At 44.7% G+C, this 21924-nt stretch overlaps 1 protein-coding gene across 4 annotated transcripts in view; it reads left to right on the top strand.

The window, feature by feature from the left end:
- Nucleotides 1-18711, top strand: part of LOC143284771 (uncharacterized) — an 81428-nt gene extending 62717 nt beyond the window's left edge. Inside the window, exons 14-21 of one of the 4 annotated variants that reach the window (XM_076591746.1) lie at nt 336-510; nt 793-1077; nt 1308-1597; nt 11797-11962; nt 13011-13100; nt 13669-14430; nt 14993-15073; nt 15588-18711. In XM_076591746.1, the coding sequence (XP_076447861.1) occupies nt 336-510; nt 793-1077; nt 1308-1597; nt 11797-11962; nt 13011-13100; nt 13669-14430; nt 14993-15073; nt 15588-15832 (2094 nt within the window). In that variant the 3' untranslated portion in view covers nt 15833-18711. Of the gene's footprint in view, nt 1-335; nt 511-792; nt 1078-1307; nt 1598-11796; nt 11963-12992; nt 13101-13665; nt 14431-14992; nt 15074-15587 lie in introns of all 4 variants that reach the window. The other 3 variants (XM_076591745.1, XM_076591744.1, XM_076591743.1) reach the window with 3 other exon arrangements.
- Nucleotides 18712-21924: the final 3213 nt, after the last annotated feature.

The following is a 21924-nucleotide window of genomic DNA, read 5'->3' as shown; positions in this document are numbered from 1 at the left end:
AATGTTGTAACTTCCTGCCTTTCTCCCATCTCCTTAAATCTCCCCAATATATCTTCTCTCTCACTTTCTCTCTTATCTTCTGTATCTTTCACATTTTTGTTTGATTTATACTCTTTCTAACTCTTTTCTTTAAATATTTATTTGGACCTCTGTGTTGTACTTGCTGAATTCAGGAAGTGGTGTTATTATTAGAAAGTCCCCCTCCTCTCCTCTCCCCCTTCATTGTGTTACATTATTTTGTGTTTGTATGTTTTATCTCCTACCATTACTGTGTCATATTGATACAGATTTTTCCCCATATAATCAGATGACACAGACACTTGTGTGGTAATCAGGTTTTGCCAGACACCAAGGTGGAGAACTTTGCAAACAGTGATGGTGACATCAAGCGCTACACTTCACGGCTCCATCTGCACACAGTGCAGGATCAGGATGCTGGCCATTACCAGTGTGTCGTCTCCAACCAGTACGGGCCTGCTTTCTCTCACAGGGCCAAGATCAATGTGTATGGTGGGTGACTGACATCGTTGTATTGGGGTTCTGCTTGTCAAGAGTGTGATCAAGTGCTGCATTCAGTTGTGTTGTGTGTTTATGGAACATAGCAGCACAGGGATGAAATACAACAGTTCTTAAGTCTGGAAGCTGATGATAAGCCTTTGTTTTCATGTCTAGTGAAATCTAACATGCTTGTGAGCTGCCTGTGTTCATTTCAATGATGTGTTAACTTGAAAGTTACTCACTTGCAGTTATTAGATGTCTAATGCCTGACCCTATTCCTGTTGGCTGTTACAGTGTTTCCAGTGTTCATCAAGAAACCTGTGGACATCACAGTAAAGGCAGGTCAGTCAGCCAAGCTGCAATGTTCGGCCACAGGTCAGCCCCAGCCTGTTGTCATCTCTTGGCAGAAAGATGGAGGTGATGACTTCCCAGCAGCCCGTGAGCGCCGCATGTATGTCATCCCCAAAGATGACCAGTTCTTTATCGCCAGCACCCGTAGTTCTGATGAGGGTGTGTACACCTGCAGGGCTGAAAATGAGGCTGGGGTCGTCACTGCCAATGCCACTGTCACCATACTTGGTGAGTTGATTTGGGGAATGAATATTATTAGTAAGGTTTATTCCTGTTAGAACTGATTTTCCCCCCTTTTTCTGCAGAGTAGTCAAAGCCATGGCAAAAAAAAATTGAGAGCACTTTGTGTGATAAGCTCATGTTGATGATAAGATGGTGTAATGTATTTCAAAATTGTGAAGTTATTGATATGAGAAAAAGTTCCTAAGATTTATTGTTGGTGTTTCTGATGTTGCCAGAAACGCCAGATTTTATTCGGCCAATGGAGGAAGAGAAGAGGACACACATCGGGGAAACATCAGTGCTGGAGTGCATGGCATCTGGAAGTCCTCGCCCCAAACTGCAGTGGTTCAAGGATGGTCAGCCACTGGTCATCACTCCTCGTCACTTCTTCACTGCTGATAACCAGCTGCTGATCATTGTGGAGACCACGTGGGATGATGATGGCACCTACACCTGTGAGATGTCCAACACCCTGGGGATCATGAGGGATGTTACCCGGCTAACCGTGCTGTCTGCTGATGGACAGGTGAGGAATCAGTCGTTGTGTCAGGGTAGAACTAAGAGCACCGTGGCAGAGTCTGCAAGGCACTGGACTTCTGACCCAGTGTTCACCTGTGATCAGAGTTCAAGGCCCTTTTTCAGCCTGGTGTGCCCTTGGAAGAGTCACTTTTCTCTTGTATTTCCTCACTCTGCCCAGGTCAGGCCTGGGGAGTTTAAAAGCAGTTGAAGGAGAGGATTGGGTCCCCTTCCTTTGCCAATCCCTGACACAGTGCATGTGAAGTCACTGTCTTTATGTAGTAAAAGGCTACGGCATCTTTAACTTTACTTCTTCAAAAGAGGAGTGTGCTTGGTATATGTGCATGTCTGAGTGTTTTGTGCTTGAGAGAGAGAAATCGTGTACCACCTTCATTTAAAACAGAAATGGATAAACCTCTTGAGTGCCAAAAATGTCTATAAATCTCTCATGTATCAAGGATGTCTATAAACCTCTCATGCATCACGGATGTCTGTTTAAGTGCCAAGCTTCACATGTCATTGATGATGATGGATACTGTGTAATGTCTGGCAAAATTTTGTCAAATTATTTGCTTGATAATAATGAAAATAAAAGAGATGATTGCATTAGGGAGAAGGGTGGGGTAGTTGTAGAGCTAGATGTTGCAATTAAAGGAGAGAGAGTGGAGTAGGAGGCTGAGTACTGCTGTGGCTGACCTTGTGTTGAACTCAAAGACAAACCCTCCACTGACTCAGGGCAGGGAGGTAAGGAGGGCATGATTAAGTGGGTATAACAATTTTGTGCAAGGCACTCTTGCATCAAGCAAGGGGATCAGCCGTCATATGCAGATGAATTAAAAATGTATGAACAGTACCCACTGCACTGTTCTGTGTGCTGTTTGTGTCACTGTTAACCTTCACCTTTTTGGATATCATCAGAGAAATGAGCAGGAAGTGAATGGGTGTGGCACAGGAAGGTGTGGAAGTTGATAGACATGCATGAGTGTGTGTGTGAGAGAGAGAGAGAGAGAGTGAAAATGTGAAGTCTTTTCTTGTCCACATAGCAGTGCAGCCCTCCAGACAAGGGGGGGTTTCGTTTTCGTTTTAAGCATATTGTTGCACCTCTTGAATGATTCAACACAAAAATACACATACAAACACATGCACATGCACAAATCCACAATAATGCATGCACTCATATACGTACAGATACATACCCAGAAGGTGCGTTCGCACACACAGTTAAATTTAGATCATCTTGAGATCAGTTGTCATTCTGTCATATCTTTTTTTCTCACACACATTGCTTCCGCTATGAGTTAAGCTGGAGCTTTCAATCAGTTTTTATTATTATTCGAAAGAATATTTACAATATGATTGTGATTTGGGTTACCGGAGAAAGAATTTATCAGGCTACAATTTTTCCATTTATTGTCATATGCGGTGCAGTGAAAGAGAAAGTGAATTTCATCTTCCATCACTCTAGTGCATGACAGACACACATTATTTGTATCTTCTTCGCTGGAAAACCAATGTTTGAAATTTCTTTCGTCCTCTTGCTGTCAGTCTAAACTTAATGAGGCTATCCCTGTGCCATTTGTTTCTTACAAATGGTAGATATTTTTCTGTCTGAAAGACGCTTTTAAAGGAATAAAACCACCTGTATTTATCATTAGCTTCTAAGTCTGAATGCCAGTTTTGCTTCTACTAATTATAGCATGAGGTAAGTCTGTCTTTAAATTCACTTATGAAACCATGCTTATATCCAACCCCTTGACTCAGTCAGACTACACCCAACCCATTCTCAGTCAGTATCGTATGGATAATGTATGCTCGATAGCCAATCAAACTGGCCAGATTCATGTTTTAATCAGAGCATTTCATAGGCCTGTCAACACAGTTGTGATATTGGTAAAGCAGTGGGTCTTAACCAGTATTTAATGCATCTTATATATGTTCTGATATACAGTGGATAACTTCCCATTTCTCCATAGACTAATTTATTAGATGTATGCAAAGGTACACAAAAAAATCTTTTTATTGCAAAAGTGTGTACTGTTTCAATCTGCTTACTATCTTCGTGAAATCCCCGTATTTCAGCTGCATAAGTTAATAGTGCTTCTATCTGTGTATCAAGTGTGTATCATTTTTAGCAGATTCAGTTGCTAAACTTAGGTGTGGTTATCTTGCCAGGTAAGAAAAGTTGTCTGCAGTGACAGATTTATTCAGTTTGTGCCAGTCAAGCTGTTCTGTGCCGATTAGAGCTGCACTTTCCATTTTTAGCCCCACAAGTACTGTTGGACTGGTGTGTGCGTGTGTGTGTGTGTGTGTATTACATACTGGTGGACTTGCCTATATATATATATTAAGTACTGGTGGACTAGCCTATATATTACTTAAGTACTGGTGGACAAGCCTATATATTACTTAACCCCTTCACTGCTAGTACGTTTTGCTATAGCCTTTGCTGAAAAAAGTTTCAGAAAAACAAGAAAAACACGCCAATGATTTTAATTTGCTTATATTTCAAAAAGTACTGAAGATAAGTACATAAAAGTATATATCAAATAAAAGGAAAATGAGCCAAGATTTTGTTTTTAATACTCACATGTTCAGATAATGAGTCATTCTGACACAAAAATTCCATGAAATAAAAAAAAAAAATTAAAATTTGGGACTGTCATTCCATCATGTAGGTGCTACAACATCAACCAGGTTATCAACCAGTCTTTCGTGTGACAGTTGTGACAACCACACACACTGTCAAGGCTGAGCAACAGTGTCCAGGTCCATAAGACTCCAACACAGTCCACACAAAGAATGAAAAGGGTGTACTCCACCCAGCATCTATCGCCAGTAAAAACGCTGTGTGTGGTACTTGCGGAAACAGTCTTCAAGACACAGTGCTGGTTTGCTGGGGCAGTCTGGGCACATCCTTTCTTTGTCCTTTCTTCCAGCAGATTCTGCACCTCCTTTGTGGCTGGGACTTCTGTGGGGTATGTGGGATGACATCAATGAAGTGTGTTGTCCACACAGATGAACAGCATGGTCATCTTTAGCAGTGTCTGGGTCTTGGTCACCAAAAATCATGGCACTGATTACATCCTTCTGGAAGTCCAGGAATGTACTGCTGTTGCCTGCTTTTTTGTAGAGGATGTGTGCATTCAGCATGGCAATTTGTAGAAAATGGTTGTGGCAAGTTGTCAACTCCAGATGGTCCAGGATGAACATCATGATCATCACCATGCTGCATACCTGAAACACTATGTTTGTTGGGTTTGGGGAGGCTTTTTTTTTTCTTTTTTTTTTTTTAACACATGTAAAAAGGTTATGAAATGGTACCATTTTATTTCTTATTGTTTTTAGAAGCTGAAATACACACACACACACACCTACCCAGCAACCCCCAAACCCCCAACACACACACACACTGAAACTGGTTCATGGTATGCCACACCCCCTTCATTCTCTCTTTCTCATGCAAAATAAAATGACAACACACACACGCACACGCGCACACACTTCTACAAGTGTTGCATTTACAAAGTAATTTTGGCATACAGTTCTGTATATCATTCTCTGATTCCAGTTTTATAAACATCTCCCCCACTCTCTCTCTCTCTCACACACACACAAAACAACAACAATAACAACAACAGCAAACCAATATACACTCGGCAACAAATACACAGAAAGCTCGAGGCGAGCAACACATGCTGTCATCAACAATGAGCCAGCCAGCAAGCCATGCCCCCCTGGGCTGTGATGGTCAGACACAGTGTGGTGGTGTGTCCATCGAGATCGATGATGACCATCGTTGTCATCCAGCTGGGGGATGGGGGGAGGGTGGTGGTGGGGGGGGGGGGGGGAGGATGCTCATGAATCTCTGTGAATGCGCAGATGGCTGAATAGTCCAATCTGCACACGAAATGTTCGCTGACAGTTGGGGCAGACAAAGACAGGCATATCATTGTCAGGGAGCTTGTTTGCCCGTGACTTTCTGGCCTGCCTCTTCTGAACAGCTGCAGCAGTCCTGTTGGCCTCGCACAACTTGGCGCCTTTGTGCACAGCAGCGCGCCATTTGTCACGGTCCACTGCAGATTCCTCCCAGGAGTCAGGGTTGATATCAAACGCTTTCAGAGAGACTTTCAGAGTATCTCTGAAGCGCTTCTTCTGACCTGCGTGTGATCTCTTCCCTTGTTGCAGCTCGCCATATAAGAGCCTTTTGGGCAGCCGATGGTCTGGCATGCGCGCCACATGTCCAGCCCAGCGAAGCATCAGGATGGTGAAGATGCTGGGAAGGGTGGCTTTTGCGAGCACCTATGTGTCTGGGGTCTTGTCTTGCCACTTAATGTTCAGTAGCTTCCTGAGGCATGTTGTGTGGAAGTGGTTCAGCTTCTTGGCATGTCGTTGGTACACTGTCCAAGTTTCGCAGGCGTACAGTAGAGTGGGGAGAACTACTGCTCTGTAGACCTTTAGCTTGGTCTCAAGACATTTGCACTGAGTCTACCAAAAGTTGCACTTGCTCTTGCAATCCTGACGTTCACTTCATCGTCGATGGTCGCATTTCGTGACAGTGTGCTGCCAAGGTATGTGAACCGCTCCACCGCACTGAGTCTCTGACCGTTGACTGTGACGTTGGGCTCAACGTACGGTTTCCCTGGGGCTGGCTGATGGAGAACTTCAGTTTTCCTCGTGCTGATGGTAAGGCTGAAGTTCCTGCTGGCAGTGGCAAACTTGTCGATGCTGAGTTGCATGTCAGCTTCAGATCCAGCGTTGAGGGCACAATCATCAGCAAACAAAAAGTCTCTGATGATGTCTGTCATGACCTTCGTTTTTGCTTGAAGCCTTCTGAGGTTAAACAACTTGCCATCTGTTCGGTACTTTAGGCCGATTCCAACATCGCCATCTCTGAAGGCATCAGTAAGCATTGCAGAGAACATGAGGCTGAACAGCGTTGGAGCCAGGACGCAGCCTTGCTTGACACCATTTGTGACAGCAAAAGGAGCAGATGTTTCACCTTTGTCCTGGACTCGAGCCTGCATGCCTTCATGGAATTGGCTGACCAAGGAAATAAATTTCCGAGGGCATCCGTACTTGGCCATGATCTTCCACAGTCCCTCTCTACTCACGGTGTCGAAGGCCTCAGTGAGGTCAACAAAGGTGGAGAACAGATCAGCATTTTGCTCCAGCATTTTTCTCTTGCAGCTGCCTTGCAGCAAACACCATGTCGGTGGTTCCGCGCTCTTTCCGGAATCCACATTGGCTCTCAGGCAAATGACCTTGGTCAAGGTGTGCTGTGAGGCGGTTTAGTAGGATCCTGGCAAGTATCTTGCCTGCGATGGAGAGCAAGGAAATGCCCCGTGGTTATCACAGGCTTGCCGGTTCCCCTTTCGCTTGTACAAGTGAATGATAGATGCATCTTTGAAATCCTGGGGGATCGTCTCTTCTTTCCACATGAGTGAGTACAGCTGATGGAGCTTCTCAGTCAGCACAGTGCCTCCATCCTTGTAGACCTCTGCTGGTATGGAGTCTGAGCCAGGTGCTTTGCCACTGGATAGCAGACGGATTGCTTTCTGGGTCTCAAGAGGTGTTGGCGGATCGTCCAGTGCTTCGTTGATGGGGACTTGTGGGAGACAGTCTATGGCTTCATCATTTATGGAGGAAGGGCGATTTAAGACACTGTTGAAGTGCTCAGCCCAGCATTCGAGAATTTTCTCCTTCTTGGTGATCAAGGTATTCCCATCTGCACTGAGGAGTGGGGATGATCCTGAGGATGTGGGTCCGTAGACTTCTTTTAAGGCATCATAGAACCTCTTCATATCATGCCTGTCAGCATATCCCTGGATCTCATCAGCTTTGTCACTCAGCCACTTATCCTGCATCTGGCGTAACTTTTGCTGAACAGTCCTGCGGATGGCATCGTACGCATCCTTTTTTGATGTGGACTTTGGGTTGCTCAGGTAGGCTTGATGCAGACGGCGTTTCTCATCCAGAAGCTGCTTGATTTCATCACAGTTTTCATCAAACCAGTCTTTGTGCTTTCTGGTCATGGGTCCCACGGTCTCTGAAGCTGTACTATAGATCAGCTCACGCAGGGTCCTCCAGTCAGACTCCACATTCTGGTTGTCCAGAGAGGCGGATTCCAGACGATCTTCCAGCAGCTCCACAAAGGACTGTTTGATGGTGATGTTTTTCAGCTTAGCAATGTTGAGCCGTTTTGGAGCCTTCTGGCCTTGGGGGCGTCTCTTGGGCTGGATTCGAATATTCAGCTTCGAGACTACAAGGCGATGGTCTGTCCAACACTCGGCGCCGCACATGGTCTTCGTCACACGTACATCTTGCCTATCCCTTTTCCTGACGATGACATAATCGATGAGATGCCAATGCTTTGAGCGAGGGTGCATCCATGACATCCTGTTACGGGTAGGGAGGCAGAAAACTGTGTTGGTTATCAGCAGTTCGTGCTCTGCACAGGTCTGAAGCAAAAGCAGTCCATTTGGGTTGCAGTGGCCCACGCCGTGCTTTCCAATCACTCCTTCCCAGGAGATGTAGTCAGAGCCAACTCTAGCATTGAAGTCCCCAAGAATGATGAGCTTGTCTGCTTTAGGGATAGTAGCAATGACAGAGTGAAGGTCCTCGTAGAACTTCGCCTTCACTTCATCCGGGTTGGTCATGGTTGGGGCGTAGGCACTGACAATGGTGAGGTGCTTCTGGCCAGATGCCAGTGGGAGTTTCATGGTCATAAGCCTATCGTTGACTCCCTTTGGGATTCCAGCTAGCTTGCTGACAAGTGCTGTTTTTACTGCAAAACCAACGCCAGCCTCACGTCGCTCTTCGCTTCCTCGTCCACTCCAGAAGAAGGTGTAACCAGATCCCTGTTCACAGAGCTCGCCTTCGCCTGCAAGCCAAGTCTCACTCAAGGCTGCGATGTCAATGTTGTATCTGGCGAGTTCGGATGCAACTATGCCGTTCTCCTTTGGGGTCTGTCTGCGTTATCTCTGTCCAGGAGAGTCCTTATGTTCCAAGCACCAGTGGTGAGAGGAACGATCCTTGTTTTTTTCTTTTCTTTCTTATTGTTTCGACCGCTGATGTAGGGTCCCCGCCAGCCGCGGTATGCTGGCCAGGGTGATATGGAGCAGGCAATTTTTAGGGCACCTTTTCTAGCCCCTTCCTCATGCCAGGGAGGTGAGCAGTGCATTCCTAAAGAGGGCTGCTCAGACGGCTGCCGAGCTCCATCGCTGCTCCTGTCGACGAAGAACGACCCTATGGCCTGAGCCGCCTGTGTGCAGGTCTGCGGCTGCGACTGCCAGTGTACCCACGCCTGTCGTTTCGTCGCTCGCCTGTCACCACAGGACTTGGGGGTGATGAAGGGATGAAGGATGAAATGTCATTTTGGATGACTGATGACTTGCGCGATGAGTTTGTTTAAAGTGAAGTGGAGTTGCGCAACGTCAACCTCACTCTCTCGTCCGGGTCCACCAATTTCCAGTGGCAAGACTAAGTCGAGACGACTGGAGGATGAGCACGGATGCAGTGGATGACCAAGATAACCTTTCGGTGTCTCATCTTGCTCTCTGCACTCCACAGTGACTGACTCTCTCTCACTCACACACACTGATCAGTGACTGACGAAGCCACTTACATAGCTAACACATTCAAAACACACACACACACAATGCAGTCATATTCATTGTTACAACAAACAGAAAGCAAATAATAAACTGACAAACTTCGTAAACACCCACCTGCATCTTGAATCTGCTGAGCTTGTCTGTCTTCAGTTTCGTCAAGCAACTCCACCTCCCACCCCCCTCCATGTCAAAATCAGCGTCTTCAGCATCAACTTCATGCAGTTCTATCTCATTCAGTCCACAATCTTCATCTCAACTATTTGCATCATGAAAGATTTCTTCCACTACTATTGCAAGTGTTGGGGTTTGACAGCGTTCAGCCATGGCTTTGCAAACACAACTTGAGCTTCGTACAAACTTGCAAAACTTTCGCCATAAATATGACAACGAGGTGAATAATTTTAGCTTATGGAACTCAGGAGATAAAGAGCTCTCAGGGGAGCTAATTTAATGGTTAACAGACTGTATTTTCTGTAATGTGGGACTTGAAACATAGAACGTTGTGACATGATGTACAGCGCACGTCAATACAGCATTGGTGAGCGACATTTCATGACGTACGCCGTACGTCAACAGCGCAGTCATGAGGTTCAGTACTGGTGGATTAGCCTACATGTATTAAGTACTGGTGGACTGGCCTACCTATATATGAAATAAAGTACTGGTGGACTGGCCTACCTATATATGAAATAAAGTACCGGTGGACTGGCCTACCTATATATGAAATAAAGTACTGGTGGACTGGTGTATTTGAGTCATTCTCCCGAATTGGTGACTGCTGTGATGGAAATTAATTCTTTTTTTAAATGCTGATAAGTAATATGCTATGTATAATTACACCTTTTAGAAAGCTAAATGCCTCTAGTATTTCATTTGAAAGGGGGAATAAAAAAAAATCAGCACTGTTGGTGTTTTTTTTTTCATAATTTGAGTATATCTGTGTGATAGGGTTGATATGTGTCACACCATTAGGGTGTGACATTAAGTTCCATAAATGGACAGTAAACAGTGTCATTTGGACATTCCAGTTAAAAGTGATTCAGGTATACAAAAACCCTAACGCAATCTTTTTATTCCCAAGCAGCCTTTGAATCTACACAAAATCTGCATTTGAAAGTTGTCATACTGTAACGCATGAGACGACATGAAAACTTTTGAAAAAACAAACAAACAAAAAACCCATGGAATTATATACATGCAAACCTCAGATAACTTTTCTCTTTAAAAGTTAGTAAGTGTTTTGACTTTACAGTGAATTCATTATGGTGCATAATGACATGGTGTGGAAGTTGACAGACGTGCGTGTGTGAGTGTGTGTGTCTTTCATTTCTATTTCTCTGGAAAAAAACAACAAAAAGATTAAAAGAAACAGTATACTTAATGCATTTCTTCTACTGCAGTAGCAAAAAACAACAACTAAGGAATTCTGGACTGAACATGAAGTTTTCATTATGATTCAAGACAGAAGTGTACATAAGGTAAGGAGACACATTTAGTAGTGATTTTACTTTTTATTTCAGATATTTTTAGGATTATTTCACTGCTTTTACTTAGAAACTGCCACATATATTTTAAAACATTATGAAATCTGCTTATCTTATATTTATGGTTTACTTTTTGCTAACCAGCGTGCTGGCTGTATATTTCCCTTTCAGAAAAGTATGGTTTATTGTATCATATTTTATAAAATGCTTTTGTGAAATTCTGGCTGCTCTCCCCAGTACATCACTTAGATGTAGCACCAACCTTTTTTTCTGCCTGCAGCCATATTTGTTTTCCTATCAAAGTGGATTTTTCTTCAGAATTTTGCCAGGGACTACCCTTCTGTTGCCACAGATTTCTTTACGTGCGCTGATTCCATGTCACACTCAGGACCTCAGTTTATCATCTGACCCGAATGAGTAGCATCCAGATCACCAACCAAGGTCTAGTGGAGGGGGAGAGAATACTGGTGAGCGTGGAATTTGAAGTAATGAACCCAGATGTTGGTGTCCATCATCTGCACTGAGCAGCATATCTTTTGATGCTGAGATCAGTGCCAGAATCGGGAAGACTATCACCACACAGGGAAAGCAGTATAGGAAAATCTGACAGAACAGCAGTCTGTCAAAACACACCCAGCTGACAGTCTGCCAGACAAATGTGCGAGCAACCTCTGTTTTGTAGCCAGATGGGGACACCTGCTCCATGCAAGAGAATCTGAGAAGCTTTAATTTCTTCCATCTGTGTTATCTCGGTTGAGTTTTATGCCCCATTATTCTGGAGGTCAAGTTTATCCCTTGCTAAAAATATATGTGAAAACCAAGTCTAGTTATGCATACTTTCTTGCAGCAGTTTGCGTGTGAGAATTTGTTATGATTACCCTGTGCGACCAAAAAATATTTGGCAAATAGGCAACAAAAGCCAGAATAAATGCATGGCTCTGAAGGAATTGAGTATATGATCATGTGTTCATGGTGAATAGTTTGTTTGAGGCTTTTCTGTAACATTTTTATGTATTCAGTAAAATGTAACTCACTGGAATTGCAGAAGACACTGGACACAAGTTGTCTATCCATTTGCCTATGCTTCACAGATCAGTTTGTTGTGTGTGCAGTCAGGTGGCAGTGGCAAGAGTTCCTCAGGTCTGGATGATGAGTCCACCACCACAGGCATCATCATCATCGCTGTGGTGTGCTGTGTGGTGGGCACTTCCCTTGTCTGGGTCATCATCATCTACCAGACCCGCAAACGGCATGAGATGTACAGCGCCACACCCACTGGTGAGAATCACACATTACATTTTGTCTGTCCTCTTTTTTTCATTGTCTTATTTGTGATTGTGCAAACATACATGCCATGTTTTGTTGTCTACAGGAAGAGAAATTGGTTAAGAAACAAACAATGGAAACAAGAGAGAAATCTTGAGAGTGGCTCTGTGGGTATCATGAAAGGTCTATGAACCAAATGAATTCTTGCAACTAATGAAAGGAATTTCTCGCAGCTGGAAAGTTTACAGCAACTGGCAATTTTTTTTATACTTGAGATTCAAAATCATTTCACACAGGAAGAAAATTCAGGTATGGATAAAACCAATTATTAACCTTTATCCACCTTGCCTGCCAGGTATGTTCTTGTTTCCATAACCCACCGAATGCTGACATGGATTACAGGGTCTTTAAATTAATGTAACGGTGCATGTTTGATATTCTGCCTGTGTATACACTAGTTCAGGCACTAGCAGGTCTGCACATCTGATGACCTTGGAGATGTAAAAAATCTTTACCCTTTACCCGTAAGGCACCATGACTGGATTCAAACTGGGGACCTCAGATTGAAAGTCAAATGCTTTAAACAGTGAAAGGTTTGCTCTTCCCATTTATACTAAATACAATATTGTAAATAACTTGGAAGGTACAGTACAAAAATTGCAAAATTGGTAAAATATATCTGTCAGCATTGTTTCTATTAGATGAGTGTGCATGATACAGGAATCAACCTGTGCGCACTGTCTGCATCTGGATAGTATTGAGAGGATACATGGCAGTGTGTGCAGTGAGAGGGACAAGTTAGATTAATACAGGATTGCTGTTCTTGATGCTACATCAGCTGATATAATCAGTGGAATTGGTTCATCATGGCATGAAATGAGATAATAGTTACAATTCACTTGATGTTTGTTACTTATGTTATACAAAAGGTAAATAAGTTATCAAGTGTAGAACAAAACCACCATTAACAGTATGATTCTTTGGCTGTGTATCTTTGAGTAAGATGCCAAGAAACGGTGAGATACACTGATGGCTATTACAGATGAAACCACTTTGCCAGGTGAGGTGCCCAGCTCTGGATACTCTTCCTCAGACAAGGAAGGGAGTTACACCCAGGCCCCCGTAGGTATCGCCACCTATCATTATCAAGGTAAGAATTTGTCTTTCCATTGGCTTCTTCCTTTTTCTCTCAAACTCTAGTGAGCCATGATCATTGAAATGATCTTTGTTGTATTTTGTGTGTATATATCCCCAGAACTATGCTTTATATACTTATCAGCTCATAGTTTTCAGTGTCATATTGGGAGAGGTGCATTTAATCACAGATCAGTAACTTATACAGTTATAGGTGGGTAAAATTTTGATTTTTCAGTGAATCACAGGATTTGTGACATGCATTATTTGGTAGAAATGAGTATGAAATATGCAGATTGTGTAGAAAGTGTTTTGCTATCTGAAGCTGTGTAATGAGGCATAATTTTTTTGTGATAACTAAAGAATATGTGTTTTGTCAAAGTATCATTCCTATAATAAAAGAGCATGTCTTGATTAGCAAAGGTATATTTATAGAAATATAGATGTATAAATTGCTTTATCACTGTATCACTGTGCTTTGACTGCAGCTATTTGGAGTCCATTACAAGTATATGGTGTTGATATTGTTCAAATACAGATATTATTTTTCTTTCAGTAAATCTCTACCTTACTGTTTTCAGCAGACTATCAACTGAAAGAGTCTGGGTATGAATCGTCATCAGGCCAGTATTGTCCCAACGGCTGGTCAGGCATGCGGCCGTCGGCGGCCATATTCCCCAGTGATGTGGAAGAGGATGACACCCACCGTGGCCACCAGATGTCGCTCAGCCAGCAGGACCTTCAGTGCCATCACCAAGCTACAAGCATGGCCAGCCTCCAGCCGTCAGGAGAGGAGTCAGACACCATGCTCAGCACTCAGAGCGGGGTCTCTCAAAACTCATGTGGTGGAGTTGCTGCAGAGTCCTCTGTTCCTCAGCCTTTGTCACGAGGTGGCAGCACTCTCAGCACCTTCCACCCAGGGCCAACAAACCATGACAGGTGTGTGTCCCACCCCATTGCCCTTCCCTCTGTGTGTGGAGAAACCAGCATGGCTGCAATGTCAGTAACAACAGTGGCAGCCACGACACAGACTCCCTGCCCAAACTGTGAACGTTGTAATGACAGGAAGAGACCTAGTGAGAAGGAGGGGGCAATGAGGAAGAGGGACAGGTATGAAGGGTGCTTGATGCACCAACACAGACACTGTTCGGGGGACACAGGTGCAAACTCTGACTCCAACACGTACCAGCAGCCGGTGACCCCTGCCATTCCACCCCGTGCCTCCAGTTGTACCTCACTGAGACCCGTGCAGGGAGGGTGTGGGAGGTGCTCCTGTCAGTCAGCAGGTTGCACCAAGCTCAGGAATGGACTGTTGCTCAGGTCTGCACACCCACACAGGCAGACTGGTAAGTGAAACAAGGGAGGAATCATTCAGTGCATGTTTGGGAGACAGCTTAACAGGTAGAGGGAGAAGGTGGTGTGTCTGCGAGTGTGTGACAGAGAGAATTTGTAACAAATGCTTTCTGTGATTTGGTTCACAGAGCCAGTTTTATTCATGGTTTTTCTTTCAACAGCAGCATCCCATGAGATCAGTCCATGACTGATGATTGGGGATTTGAACATAATTTTAGTTATTCGTTCCAGTCAATGGTGTTATACCTCTGGTTCACCTTACTAGGCAGCCCTTTTAGTTGTTTGTATTTTGGTATTTGACACTCACTTGTTCAGTCTCTAGAAATTTGTCTTTAAGTAAATGTGATCAAATAGTGCTGGTGAATGTTGAAAATAGTACTTATATTGTTGTCGCGCATGTTATTGTTGAGCCTAGTTCTGAAGATAGTATTGTGGTGTATGGTGATTCAGAACTGAAGATAGTACTGTGGTGTATGGTGTTTCAGAACTGAAGATAGTACTGTGGTGTATGGTGTTTCAGAACTGAAGATAGTATTGTGGTGTATGGTGTTTCAGAAGTGTGCAGTGTGGAGTGCAGTGGCTGTGATGCAGTGTTTCCTGCGTGTACCTGTCACACCTGCTGTCACCCTGTTACAGGTCTGTGACACACACACACAATTTAGTCATTCACATAGGCCACACATTAAATAAAAGTTACTAGGATACCAACACCCACCAGAAAAACACAAAAAGGCACAGGCCATGGAGCTGAATAAAATTTTCATTTACAAGTCTAAACTCACACTCATGGACACAGATATAAATATGCACATGTAAATGCTCATTTTTAACCAACATCACATGTGTCAAAAGATGACAATGAAAGTATTATTACTTTTGCACACTCTCTTAAACAAGACAAACTGACCACATTCAAGTCCTGTCTTTTAGGGTACAGAAGTATGCCCAAAAGACTGAAGTACTGTTTAACATGTTTTGATATTTTCAGATTCTTCACTCACTCTCTCCTATACTGTTTCTGTCTCATAAACAGTCATAGCTTTTTCCTTGCACTGTTCTGTTTTGTGGCTTTCTTTTTCCAGTCATGTTGATCCACACATTTGTTTGCTTTTCCTCCATCTTTTATGACATTGCATCTTTTCTGTCCCAGAGTGCCAGCAGTGGAAAGCAGAGGAGCACACCTGTCATATACCTGGTGGCACTGTCAGTAGAGACTGCAGATATTGTGCACAACACAGGACAGATGTGGCTCCCTACCCTTCCCCCACCCCCCATGACCCCAGTTCCCACCACTCACACACCAGTCACAGTCACATCCACAGGGGAGGGGAAGATCGAGGCTCACACCCTAACCACTCTCCTCACCGGCATAAAGATGGGCCAGTCAACATGTAATGGAAATGGGGAGGAGGGAGTCACAGGGATAGGGATGGCCAAAACTAAACTTGTTGTTGGTCTGTGAGAAAATGTAGTCAGCTCTCTGGACCAGAACAGAGTACAAAACATACCTCAGCTACCACCTCAGACTCTGCCGGCATGTGTTGCAGGGGTAAATCAGGAAAACCATGGCTTGGGCATTAGTTATGACATGAGCTGTTAATGTTTTTGGATGCATTCTCACCACTGGAGAGGAGGGCGTCTTATGCTGGCAGAGGCTGTCATAATGACACTGTTTCCCTCAGATTGTTTGTGACAAATCATGTGCTACAGTTGCTGCTCTGATGATCAGATAGATTTGGTTGTTTGTGTGTGACTGTTGATAATCTAGCATTGCCTGTGATCCAGATACTGAATGTCCCACAAGGAAGAAACTGGTTGTTACTTGTTGAATTTTGTTGTTGTTTATCTAGCAATGAATGACATCCACCTATGACTATTTGAGGGGTTTTTGTTTGTTTTTTGTTGTTGTTTTTTGTTGTTTTAGGTCATGGCTTGCACAGACATGTCTACTTCCTGCCGGCTATTTAGGCTTTATGATGGATGTATGTCTGCTTGAAACCTGTGTGTATGAGTTTGTGAGAGCGTGTATAGTATGCATACCAAGTGAGTGTGTTTGTATTGCTGTATTTTTTATAATCACATTTGAATTTGATGTAGTTTGTTAGTGAACATAATGCATGTGTGTGGAGAGTTCCAGTAAATGGGTATTGAGACCTTAAGGATGGTATATAGCTAATGCCCTTACCCACAAATACACAAGTTTTCCTCTGTGTGTTTGAAATTCATACTATAGTTATTTTCCACCAGGAAAGGAGTACATGTATTATTACATTGGTTTTTATATTCCACTTGTTTGGAAACAGCTGAGTCTTTACTGATTTTATTATTTCTTTCTACCGCACTTTTTATACTTTCAGATTTGATGACAGAATTTAGTAACACATACAGTCACTATTTCTGACAGAATTTAATAAAGAAAAATCAGTTTAATTACACATACTTAACCGTGACCCAACTAGTGCAGGCTCCGGCAGGGGTCTGACATTCCTGCCTGTGCAAACTACTATCCGCCTATGCGGAGAAAATGAAACTACAGCCGATAACCTCCCGGAAGTAGGTAACCTCCCCTTTGTCCCGCTGGCTAGCGCCCTCTTTTTCCGGCAGCCATTATGACTCCTGTCCTGTGCTCTCCATACGGCTAAGTTTTTTCGTATTTTCTGTCTGTCTGTTGATTCTCTGGCATTCTTGTTTTTTGTCAAATTTTGTCTCGAACCAGGCCACATAATTATATGGTTCGATTGGGATATCGGGCTAAAATTAAGGCGCAATCGAAATCGATTCGCGGACACTCTGGGCCCTCTATTTCTTCTAGGGGTACGTTACCCCATACTCAGGTCAGTGGTGCCATTGATGCTTTCATTTTCAATTCGCGAACGAAGTCGACACGATCCGCGTTTCTCGGCCCTGCCAGTCGGTAGGACACCCGAGTCGATCTCTTCTATCACTTTTCCCATGTCAACAATGGAATGTGCCATAACCCCTTTAATTACACATACCGGGAATGTGCCATAACCCCTTTGGAAAACAACACCATACACTGGCTTTGGATCCGCACGTTAGACTGGGCCCTATGTGCGATGTGTCCGTGGCGGCGGCCGTGACATTGGCTCACGCGCCCCCCACACAGCATGCCTCTTCCGTCTTGGATCCTATGGCGACCGAGGCGCTTAGGGATGCCCTCCCCAGGGGTAGGGAGGAAGGTGGACCACTAGGGGACACGCTTGCCCATGCGTGTGCACCCTCCCCTTGTCCGATGTTCCGATCCAAGGGAGACAACTCCTGCTTCGGCACCCTTGCCGGTGACCGCCGCAGTTACTTCCCTTTACTGGCACGGCTCCTCGCCAACAGTGCAGGTGCATGCACGGTCCCTTCAAGCTTTGCGGTGATGACCCCATTTGCCACACCGCCGGTTGCTGCTGTTTCCCATCCACTAATGGCGTCTCAGCAAGCTGCTCAACCAAACAACCAGCAACCCATTGGGAACTTGCTGCAGCAATTATGCACTGGTGCCACACCTAGCGCCTGCTCCACCCCTTGCGCACAGAGCAGATGCGTGCACAGCCCATTGAACTTCGGCAGTGCCAGTTTTTTCTGCCCCACAGCATATCTCCACTGTTACCCAGACTAATATCGGCAATTCCACGTCGGAGTGCCTCTTGATAACTCGATCCTGCCACTCGGCAGTGCTCGGGCCGATCTTGTCTGGTTACAGCGCCATCATGCCACATGTCCCCACCGTCTCGCGTCCGATGGCGACCGATTCGGGTCGGGATGCCCACGGCACTAAGGGACATTATTATTATCGGTTAAGGTGGCATAGAACCACGGACTCTCAGACGCAGCATGACGCTCCTCCCTCTACAGCGAGGAAACATCACACCGGGGGATATGTGCTCTAAAGACACCATCCTTTTCGCCGAATATCGGTGCCAAGCGAGGCAACTCCGCATTTGTAACCGACACAGCACGTCACTCCTGCCCCCCGTGCTGCCCACCAACGATGTTTCTGTCGAATTCTCATTGGGTCCTGATACCCATTCATGGACTTTACACAACTTTGCACAGCAACTGCACCTTTCTTGCTGTTTCTCAGGCTATTGGCGACTGAACTTTTGGGTTCTTCATCCCCCACACAGGCACACAGCCCTCTGCAGGCAACCAGTCCTATTACCATTCTCTTCTTGTGATACACAATAACAGGAAATAAATCACAATATTTCCCCTTCTGTCCTTTTGATTTTTATCACAATCAACAATCACGAAAAAAAAAAAAAAATATATATATATATATATATCATATGTGTGTGTATATATATATATATATATATGTGTGTGTGTGTGTGTGTATATATATATATATATATATATATATATATATATATATACAAAAAACAAAAACAAAAATATATATATATGTGTGTGTGTGTATGTATATGTATGTATATGCACACACATATACAAATATATCTATGAGATATCTTGCTACATTTATTCACCTATAGATGTATACTTATCCCTCAGAATACACATGCATGTGCACTTATGGGATAGGTTCAGACAACTTTCTTATTAACATGTACAATTATATTTCTATCTCTATTCATTGACATCTACTCATTGAGATTCCCTACATAGCAATATAGGCACACTTGCATTTGCAGCCTTATGTCCACAATGCCCTGAACTCTCTGCACCTACGTACTTGCACTTTATTCATATGTGTATGTACATCTCATATTTAGGTGCATACACAGATTCCTTTCCATTACTGATTATGCACACTTACCCATTTACTTGGCTATATCTGTGCACGCTACATGTATGCTTATACAGCCGCTTATTTCTTGTGTTTCGATCCCTTGTCATTGGCATATTTCTGTCATCATTACTTGAGTTGATGGAAGTTTATAATCCCTTTGCACATGTATGTATTCATTTTCATAAATTCATCCCTACCTTACTTTCGGAGGACAACTGCACTCACAGAGAAAACTGCCTCATTCACGCCTGAATGTATGCTCCTTCACATTTTAGTAGTGGCTGGTCCTTAGGGACCCACACACCCCCTTCCCACCCACAGGGCTAAGAATGCCCTCTCTTGGCGCAAGGAGGGACAAGGCAACCCAACTCATTTGCCTACAACAATCAACCATAGGGCTGGAGATGCCCTAACTTGGCACAAGGAGGGATGAGGCAGTCCAACTTAGAGGTGCCACTCTGGACACACATGCCCTTCATTCCTCCCCAGTTTGTAAGGCATCCCTTCTTCCCCCCCTTGCCTACAACAACCTTTGGTTTGCACCACTGTGGTTGTGACAACAGCTCCACACGGGCCCTACATCCTAGCCAGCCTTCCCATGAAGGGGTGTCAATCTTTGATTCCCAAATTTTAGCGGACCCAAAAACTGCCCACTGGGCAGAAGACAATCACCCTAAGCCCACCTCTTCCACTCCTCTCTAGTAGCAGAAGGCCTGGGTCATAATTGTTTTCCTCTACATTTGGGAGAAAGGCATATTGACGAGGACGGATGCGTCTCACAGAGCACAATGAACCATCCATTAGCCACAGGGGTGTACCATACTGCCCACTCATACCAGCACGGCAGATGCCGCATTCAAGCCCATCAGTTCGCCCCATCACCTTGCTTGAACAGAGATCCAGCATCGACAGTTGGCATTTGAAAGCACTTTCTGCACTTGGCCTTCTCTGCCCGATCCTTTCAGCCTCAACACACAACCACTGCTGTGGTTACAGATGGCCATTCCTTCTCAAGCACTGTCTTTCCAGTGAGACACTTCCAGGGGTTTCTAGCCTAGGCAGGCTATCCCATCATGGAGCCCCAGCCTTCAGTCAAGGGCCTGTCAGAGGATGACTTTGTTGTCACTTCGGAAGCAAGCACCATGTCTTTCAGACACATGGTTGCACCACAAGACCCTGTCAACTCTTTCCGGCTCCCTTACATTGCAACATAACCTGCATGGTGGACACCTTCATCCCTCAAGCACACAGCAGCTGTGTTTACCCATGCTGATTGGTGTCCTCCTAGGAACAATATATGATAATCAGTCGTGTACGACAGTCACCATCAGAGCAGCAGAGGAGGCAACTGCTGTCCCAACTATTCGGGCTGGAATTCGATTATACAATTTCCAGTAGAGAGTGTTTTGCCTAAGTTGCATCCCCAGTCCCTCGATAAGAGGGCCTTAGGACAGATCCCAATGGCTAGTTAGGCCCAAGGCTACAGCACTAAGTCCCAGTGCAATTTGACTTCCAGTCTGAGAGACTCAGTCATTCATGAAAGGCTAAGCTGCAAATGATTTCCCTTTGCAATTAAGAAACCACTGATAATACAGCTCTCACTTTGCAGTTGGCCATACTGGAAACGTATGTCAGATCAGTGCTTTGATGTAAATAGCCAGTACAACACATCTTGAACCACTTACCTCCCTGCCCCCGCCCCGTTCCATCCCAGACTCAGTGCGCACCACACACAGCCAGAGGCCTGTCATGGATCTGGTCCCCTTTCTCACTACAGAACCTCCAGCAAAAAATTTTCCCCATGGAAACCCTCTTCCATTTGGTATTCCACCACAGAATGAGACTCAGTGACCTGCGGGCACATGAAGTGCACTCCCACAGCCTGATCCAACCCAGCCATTGACCGCCGACAACTTTCTGCAGGTGGCTCCAACATGCCACACTCAGGTAGAGAAGCCACCAAGCCTTCCGTAAGCCCCTTCGTGATGATACCTACCTGGGCAATTACACAACCCTGTCCCAGAGACACCAGGGACATCAAGTCTTTTGTTGCCAAATGTCTGCCATTCTGTGCATACGCAACATACCAGTGCTGTCAATTTTTGGCAATGACAAAAAAGTGGTGGGGGAAGCGCCCATTGCCTGTCAGCTCGCATGGAGGAGCTCTACAGATCTGGCTGTCATGCCTAAGGCAAGCCCAACATGGCGACCTACCTCTGTCTCGTGCCACAGTTTCCTTCAAAAACAAAAATCACTTCCACTATCGGCCCACATCCCATGTGGAATCATCAGATCAAACCACATGTGCACCTCCTTGCATTGACGCTCAACCTCGCTCAAATGAGACAACCCTATAAGGGTACGTGTTTCCTTCCCTTCCTTTGATTCGAAGGGCTCTCAGTAAAGTGTGGATTCAACCCACCGACCCGATTTTCTTTGCCCTACATTTATCAGCACAGCTGTGGTCCACAGACCTCCCCCACAATACAGCTGCGGACCTCTGTCTTCTTTGCCCGCACCAGTATCCTTAGGCGACACAGTACACTCTACTTTCGTCGAATTCTACTTGAGGGACATCTATCGCTTTAGGGATGATGGCTCATCGACTTCTACCAGAGAGACGTCGCACGCCTACGGGATGATGGCTTAAGAGGCATCGCTTCTGTGCTAGTTGCACAACAGGCCATCACAGCACACAGACAGTAGAACAGGCGAGCCCTCCACCTTG

The sequence above is a fragment of the Babylonia areolata genome, chromosome 8, assembly GCF_041734735.1.
Source record: "Babylonia areolata isolate BAREFJ2019XMU chromosome 8, ASM4173473v1, whole genome shotgun sequence".
Lineage (NCBI taxonomy): Eukaryota > Metazoa > Mollusca > Gastropoda > Neogastropoda > Buccinidae > Babylonia > Babylonia areolata.
The sequence above is the reverse complement of the archived record's forward strand: the minus strand, read 5'-3'. Positions and strand labels throughout refer to the sequence as shown.